The sequence below is a fragment of the Solanum pennellii genome, chromosome 10 (genome assembly GCF_001406875.1).
Source record: "Solanum pennellii chromosome 10, SPENNV200".
Taxonomy (NCBI): Eukaryota; Viridiplantae; Streptophyta; class Magnoliopsida; order Solanales; family Solanaceae; genus Solanum; species Solanum pennellii.
Window position 1 is genome coordinate 48,810,251 of NC_028646.1, and position 8,790 is coordinate 48,819,040.

Below are 8,790 nucleotides of genomic sequence, written 5' to 3' on the forward strand. Positions count from 1 at the left end.
ACATAGTTATGGGTTTATTCTATCACGAGGAAACCAAGACAAAATTGATTGGTTACGCAGATGCAGAATATTTATCTGATCCGCATAAAGATCTATCTCAAGCACGCTGTTTGTTTTCATGTGGAGGCACAATAATATCATGGCGATCAATGAAGCAAATGTTGCGATGCAGAAATAAAAGTCCTCCATGAAGCAAGTCGAAAGAGCGTCTGGTTGAGATAAATAACACACCATATTCAAGAAAAGTGTGGTTTTTCTTTGAAAAAGAATATACCAACCACAATGTACGAAGATTGGAGACATCATCACATGAAATTAAGTGATGTTTTAATCAGGGGGAGAATAATACGCGTTGCACTCTTTTTCCCTTGACCGATGTTTTTTCCCACTGGGTTTTCCTGGCAAGGTTTTTAATGAGGCAACAAATAGTGCGTATCAAAAGATATGTGTACTCTTTTTCCTTCACTAGAATTTTTTCCCACAGGGTTTTTTTATTTTTTATAGTAAGGTTTTAACGATGCACCTTATCTATGAACATCCAAGGGGGAGTGTTATAAATTCATTGAATGAGTGGATAGTCCATAAGGTTGGTACATGAACAACCATCCATATTCACTAGGTTCATGAACCTTTTTGGATAAGAATGTATCTATTTATTATGGTACTTAATATGGTGATTTTTGAAGTGATTTCTCAACCTATAAATAGGGTTGTTCTTTCACTATTGTATGATATACAGATGAGACTTACATACACTTGAATAAGAAGAAAATTCCTCTTCCTCTAGCTACTTCTCTTGTCTTCTTCTCTTTATGATTATATTCTTATAATTTTATTTTATAACATAACTTTAATATAGATAAATTTTACAAACTTTAATTTCATTCATTAGTTTGATCAATATGTAAGGCCAAAATTTAAAAAAAGTAGTTGTAGCAACAAGTTCCTTCATGATTAAGGATTTGAAGGGACGATCAATATCAATAGGTGTACATATGTGAAACCAAAAGGTAAAGGAATCACATTAATTACTATGGTGACTCAACTTCTATAAATTAGGAGATGTTAATTACAATTAGAAAAAACAAAATAAAATAAAAACTCAATGCTTTTATTTGATTGGAATATGGAATATAGAAAGACCAACGGTTCAATTCCAAAGTTAGCCTTGGCTTTCCACTTTTCAAGTACAACATTAAGAGGGTATTTCTGTTGTTAATAGGAAAAAGAACACTTATTTTGTAAACTGTTCTCTTGTTTTTCCCTCTTCAGAAAGTCTATTTTCTTTTGTGATCATAAAACTCCAGTTGAACTGAGAAGAGCAAATTTTCCAGAATGGATTTTCTCAGATTTTCCCTTCACTTCATCGATTGCTTAGCCTGGTAGATTTGCTTCTTTCTCTAAGCTCCATTCCATTTTGTGTTGTTTCGTTAAAAAAATGAAATTTTCATATAGTAGATAAGAAGAACTTTAGCTTTTATAGCTTGAAGATTCATCATTTCTTTTTGATTCTACGTTGTTTGCAACTATTGATACATTTGGCTTTTTGAATTGCAGGCCGGTAGTTGCTCTGGGCTATCCGATGTAAGTTTTGATTGTTCAATTTTAGTTGTGTATTTTGTTTGTGTTTGGTAAATTGTTTTGTGCAACTGCAGATGTGCATCAATACGAGCAATTGAAACTGGTTCCAAGTATCACATGAGGAAGCTCGTCATATATTGGACCATATTTTCCCTTTTTTCTCTCTTCCAACACCTATTTGACAAACTTATCCAATGGTAATGTCCTTTGTAATCTTATGGGACTCTTTGATTTATCGACACTTAGCTTGTTACTAACATTATTGGGCAAACTCGAAGTCATTAATGGTTAACAAATTTATCGTCAGTGTCGTAAAACGCACTTATTTTGGTTCTAGTCTGTGTTTGTAGTTATAGGTCTGATCTTGCTTGTGTTTCTTAGAGTTTGTTGAAGCATTGGGGAAAAATTGTGCAATTTGTGTTTGTACATGTGAAACTGCTCCTCTTGCATATGCTAATGACTTTTTAATTACATTGGCAGGGTTCCTCTGTGGCCATATATAAAATTAATTACCATATGTTGGTTGGTGATACCGCGGTTTAATGGGGCATGTTATCTTTATGAAGTTCTTGTTCGTCCGTGTTTACTCGTTAAATGGCACGATAGTATCAGTCAGTTTAATAGTTCTTGTTATGTTTATCTACGCCTTTTATGTTTGTGCTTGTCTGTCAACCTTCGAACTGTTGCCGACTGGTTTAACAAGCCAATGGAGGATCGATCTCTCAAGAATGAAACATTTCTGTCTGTGGTAGAGAGGTATCTCGAAGAAAATGGATCGGATGCTCTGGAGAAACTTATTGCAAACAAGGTATGTCGGACATTACTTCAGCAAGGGGTAGCCCGTTCATTACTGAATTGGAAATATGCTTGTTTTGATGTTACATCAGTTAGTTATATAAAAGTTGAGGCAACTACCAATTTCTGTATCCAAAAGTTAAAATTGCCACCATTAAAGCAAATGTTTGATTGCATATTCCACTGTATTTTATGGCAATGAGCCAATGACAGCTAGAGTATTGATTTTTTTTCTCAACAAGTGTACTTATCATGATCTCCTCTGTGCAGTATAAGGATTATAGTTCGAAACATCATGCAGAAGAGATCAAGCCTACTGATACTAGTGATGAAGCAGGAAGGATTACCCCCAACCAGGTGCCTCACCCATTGTTCCTAGCTCCCTGTACTTTATGAAACAATTTTTAACTTCTTTTGCTACTGCTTTATTTGGGTTTTCACTCCATAATGGTTTGAAAAGTTGCATTAGCAGTTGAGTACAAGTTAAATGACTTGCATATATGTGATGTCATGCACCAATTTTTGAGATTTGCGTATTTCCAGTTAATTTGTGAATGCTTTGTTTGCATAGATGCTGTGTATCTTTCAATTCTTGAACTACTGTTTGTACATGAGGAATAGGTTATTGTAATGACATTATGCAGTGATAGAGTCTGAATTTTCCTTCTTTTAACAACAGAAGTAATTACATTGTAGTGAAAAACTATTTTTCTGTTCACATGCTTGAGTTCCCATAAATAACAATCATAGTACTCCTAATCAGACACAATGTGAAGGGAGTGGTCCTGTTTGGGAAGATATCACAGTGATGGAGCATATGGCAAAACATGAAGCAGCTGAGCCTAAACAGGTTATAGTTCTTTACCCTTGGATTTCCTCAAGTTACTTTTCTTTTGGAGTATTATATGTTCACGATTATTCTTCTAGATACCTTGATGGATGAAATATTAGAAAAACTGCTAATTGATGATAGATGACAAGAGGAGAGCATGGGATGAAACTTACTGTTTATGAAAATAAAAATTAGACTCATCGATCAAGACAAAGATGGCAAATGATAATGCACTCTGAATCAAGTGCATTATCATTTAGACCAAGCAGAAACTTTGTGCATGCTAAAGAATCACTAAAATAACCCGAAATTGAAGCTGGCATACTTTGTAATATTAATTGTTTTTGAAGTTTGCACTCGATTCATCTATCTTTGTATTATCTCTAGTCTCTCCATTCGAAAAGGGAGATACTTGGTGCTTTTAATTTTTTTAAAACCTAAAGTACCACCTTTATTTTAGCCTAGGTTTTGTGTTTCTATATTCAAGAGAAAGTAATCTGTATGTCAGTGATTAAGATGTCTGCGGAACTGCAGGTTAAGAGTGTGAAGGAAAATCCAATTATAGTTGAGCGGAAAACGACAGGAGTGCAGGTCAATGAATTGGTAGTTCCAGCAGATGCTGAAGAGATTAAACTTCCAGAGGTAATTTCTCCAAATAGAGTTCAGACAGAGTGGACTTGTGCATTATGCCAAATGACTACCACCTCAGAGCAAAACATGAAGTCCCATCTTAACGGAAGGAAACATAAAGCCAAGTATGAGGCGCTGAAAACTTGCGAACAAACGCCCAAAAGCAATGGAAGTTTACCAGTTCCAACAAAGTCAAATCAGCTTAATCTGGAGCAAGTAAAACATGCAGCTGCAGCACAACCATTTCACAGTACTAATGAAGCAGCAGAGCCTAAAGAGGTTATTATTTTTTAACCATAGAATTTCCGTGGTCATTTGGATATTATGCCAAATATTAAAGCAAACCTCGACAGACCAGTAATAAGACGAACGATAAATATACCAAAACACACAAAGATTAATGTGATTCGGTCACTCGACCTACGTCCACAAAAAGAGATGAGTAATTCACTATATAAACATGTGAGTACAAAATATATCGAGAGAAGTAACCTCACACAATTCACTCGGGATAAAAAGAAGTTCACACAAGTGATAACATATCGTTTGTGTCTCACCGTTACTCTCCCTACACCAAACTCTCAAAGTCCCTAAGATTACATTATGAATGTTATTACGTTAGGAGGAATGAACCTCTACTTATAAATTCATAAACCTCTTCCTACGAGAAAAGGACTTGTCAAATATGGAGATTACATGTTTCCCTTTTCCTAAAAGAAAAAACTCTGTTATGGTAAGAAACTCAGGGCAATTATCCAACACAAAAGAGGAGAGCTTGATGTTTCCATGAGAATAGCTAATTAGCTGCTAGTGATACTCTTGGTGGTCAAGTTAGGAACAGTGCAGGATGAGGGCTTAGCTGTATATGAAGACAATAGGATAGACTGATGTGGAAGATGACAATTGATAGTGCACTCTGAGATCAAGTGCATTATCATTTAAACTTAAGTAGAGACCACATATATGCTAAACAATCACGGAGCAGCCCAAAAATTTAACTGGTGTACTTAGTAAAATTTATCCTGCTTGAAGTTTGTAAGATTCATTTATCTTAGTACAGTCTCGGCCCTTTAGTTTCTCCTGTGAACATTTGCAGACACTAAAGAAGGGAGAGTATTGAAGCTCTTGATTTTTTAAAACTTCAATACTACCTTTATTCTGACCTAGTATCTATTTGTTTCTATAGTCAAGCAAAAATAATGTGTATGCAGTGATTGAAACGTCCCCTGTGGAACTGCAGGTTAAAAGTGTGAAGGAACATCCAATTCAGATTGAGAAGAAAACAACAGGTGTGCAGATCAAGGATACAGCATTTCCAGCAGAGGCCAAGGAGATTAAACTCCCAGAAATCGATTCTGTAAAGAATGTTAAGACAGAGTGGACTTGTGCAGTATGTCAAGTGACAACTACCTCAAAGGGTGACTTGAAGTACCATCTTCTAGGGACGAGACATAGGATAAAGTGTGAAGAGCTGAAGAGAACGGCCAAAATTGAAAGAAACCCACCTTCTACTTCAAATATGCCAGAGCTTAAGCAGGAGCAAGTTAAACATGCACTTGCAGCACAATACAAGAACAGCACTAAAGAAAAACTGAAAGAAAATGTCCAACTAGGAGCTACTACTGGGCAACATCAAAGGCAGACACAAGTGAAGAATGCTGGTGGTGCTACTCATAATTCTAAGCTGTGGTGTAGTTTTTGTGACATTAGGTGCCCTGATGAGATTGCTATGGCTGCACATCTTAACGGTAAGAAGCACTTGGCAAAACTTCAAGAAAGAATGAGTTTAACTACTGGCACATGGGCTTTGAATTATGCAAATATGCAATTTCACCAGGGTATTTGAAGGTCTTTGGTCTATTAGGTTGAAGTAACTGTGTTCGATTATCAACACTGAAATGTAGTTTGCTTACTCACTGGGAAAGGACAAAGAGGAAAAGTTTATGTCAACAAGTGAGGTCTGTGTATAGTCATTTAGTATGAGGAATCAGAGCTGCTAGTTTTTAACTTGGCTTTTTGTTTCTTCATATCTGTTTTATATAGTTGTCTTTTATGCAAATTTTACCAGCTATAGAGGTTTTACTTCATATCATTTATATGGACTTTATTCATAGTACGAAGTGAAGAGCTAAACATTAAGAAAAAAATTCACATTGGGAGGGAGTTGTGGGCATGGTGTAGGTACTTTAGATTTCGATTTTCAAACATACTATATCATTATCATATTATGTTAATTCGGTATGATTTGGTATTTTTAAGTATATATATGGTGTTTTGTGTATGGTGAATCGGAAATCATAATTTGTTTGACTTCAACTTACATATACTCTTATAACAGAGAAATATTACTTGCTATTTCAAGAAACATTTATATCACATAAGGCCTCATTTGTTTCCATTAAGATTAATATGTCTGAGTTGAATACACATCTGAATATTACGATGTGCATTAAGTTTTAGATGTGTAAATCTGAATAAACATCTGAATATTAAAATGTTGTCTCTGAATCTGAACCTGAATATTAGGGCCCGTTTGGATGGGCTTAATAAAAGCAGCTTTAAAAAAGTACTTTTGAAAGTGCTGAAACTTATTTTTAAAATAAGCAGTTATGTGTTTGGATAAAAGTGCTGAAGTTGCTATGCCAAACGTGAAAAGGGAAAAATGGAAGAAAGAGTTGTTAGGGTTATGTTGTAATTTGAAGATTGTATAAAAATATTAAGGGCAAAAAGATAAAAATGTGGTCAACTTAAAACAGCTTATAAGCTAAAAAAAAAGAAAAGCACCCCTACCCCAGCTTTTAACTTTTGGCTTAAAATAAGTTTTTTTTAACTTAAAATAAGCTATTTTGAGTATTGCCAAACAACTTAATAAGTCAAAAATCAGCTTTTAAGTCAGTTTGACCAGCTTTTAAGCTGAGCCAAACAGGCTCTTAAAATGTTGTCTCTGAATCTGAACCTGAATTATTGGGACTGTTGCATATGAAATTAAATGTTATATCAATAAATATTATAAATACCTCATTTTAGTAAAATCGTTTTTTTCATAGAAAATAACATTTTGAACATTTGTATCGTAACAAGGTAGTATGATTCATCTTTTAACAATATAATATTAAGCTACATCATTAATACGACTATTATTTCCACTCAGAAATTTTTAGAATCTAATATAATGCAATGTAAAATAGTTTATATATAGTAGTAATATAATGTTTACGAAAATATTTTATTTTATAATAGATATTTGTTATTGTTATCGATAAAATAATTAATACTTTTATATTTTCTGGAACCGTACGAAATATTATATCATGGAGTGTTTATCAATTCAAATAATATTGATTAATTTATCAAAGTAAAAGGCATATTAAGTTTAAAAGAATAATGGGAATTATAATGGTAAACATGTAATTAACATTAATTAATAAGAAAACAACTTTTATGAGCTGTGATGTAGTTGAATCAAGATAGGAGTCTCATTTTGAGTTTGAATGGTGTTAAAAGTGTGTTACAAATTTGATTCATTATAATATATTCAAACCCATTAAGAGACTTATAAGGAAATAAAACAAACAAACTGAATGGACTAAATCTGAATAATTAAGATTCAGTCCTAAAAAAGCACAATTAATGAAACAAATCTGAATGATTAAGATTCAGACCCTGATTAAGTGCGAATAAATGAGACCTAACACTTTACCACATAGAAATATTCAAAAGAAAGTTCAAATAATTCCATTCATTACACAAAAAGAATGTTTTAATCAATCAATCAGTACACACACACACACACACACACACACACACAGACACACACACACACACACACACACACACACACACACACACACACACACACACACACACACACACAAGATGAGTATTGCCCGTGCTATGCACGGACCCAACAACGTAAATTATGATGTCATTTTTTTTGGTTTAATCTGAATTGTCACCAGAGATCTAGGACTTAAGTTGTATTTATATTTGAAAAATGTTAGAAAATTTTTATATATAAATTGCTCGATTCGGAAAACTTTTTGATTTTCTTTTACAAAATGAAAAAGTCATCGTACTTGTTTGATACGGTATACACTTAAACAATAAACCACAATTTTATTAAATATTTATTTAATAAAACGATAATATTTATTTAATGAATTGGTTCAATACGATTTTGTTCGATTGGTTAGGTCGATCTTTGATATTCTTTCTACACCTCTACATACAATCATATACATCACACTTACCTATTACTTCCTTTAATACACTTGAAAAATCAAACCCAAGCGTATGTGTAATTGGCTCATTACACTATCCACCATCCTATGCTACATGATTAACATAACATATCACTTTTCTACCAGTGTTGGTACTTCGAAGTTTGCACCATGAACACATAAATAACAAAATGTTGTCCATGGCCAGAATATTTCGTTGCTTTGTACTTTTCAAAGAGTTGCTTTCTATTCCAAAAAGAAAAAAAGAGATTAAATATTTCCAAATAGAAAGGGCTAAATCAATAAAAATTCATAGCCACATTTAATAAATTACTATGGAGAATGTGTGTGTGTGAGAGAAAGCAAGATAACGTATTCGATCAAATCAAGAAACAGTGAGAAAAAACTACTTATGAGTACTATAGCCAATAATCTAGACTTCAAGTTATACTCCTTTAGAGAGGGGTCGAGGAGACCACAAAGTTAATAAAGATCAAAAACTGTTTCTACAATCTAAGGATACATCAAAAATTTAATTCTCTCTCAAAAATTCAAATATAAAATTATTTTTGACATTTTCAAATAAACATGATAAGTAGTAATAATAAACTATCAGATGTTTTCGTGATTATTTTAACATCATGTCAAACATACATATTGGAATTAAATAATTAATTTAATTATATACTTTTTTATTTGAAAATCATTTAAGAAAATAGATTAAAATTATGA

At 33.2% G+C, this 8,790-nt stretch overlaps 1 protein-coding gene across 1 annotated transcript; it reads left to right on the top strand.

The window, feature by feature from the left end:
- The first annotated feature begins 1,103 nt into the window (after positions 1 to 1,103).
- On the top strand, positions 1,104 to 6,119 carry LOC107032050. Its single transcript, XM_015233609.2, has 8 exons — positions 1,104 to 1,382; positions 1,558 to 1,584; positions 1,656 to 1,778; positions 2,062 to 2,389; positions 2,647 to 2,733; positions 3,140 to 3,226; positions 3,743 to 4,117; positions 5,079 to 6,119. Exons 1-8 carry the CDS (start codon positions 1,336 to 1,338, stop codon positions 5,682 to 5,684), a joined length of 1,680 nt encoding a protein of 559 aa, XP_015089095.1. The 5' UTR covers positions 1,104 to 1,335; the 3' UTR covers positions 5,685 to 6,119.
- The last annotated feature ends 2,671 nt before the right edge of the window (positions 6,120 to 8,790 follow it).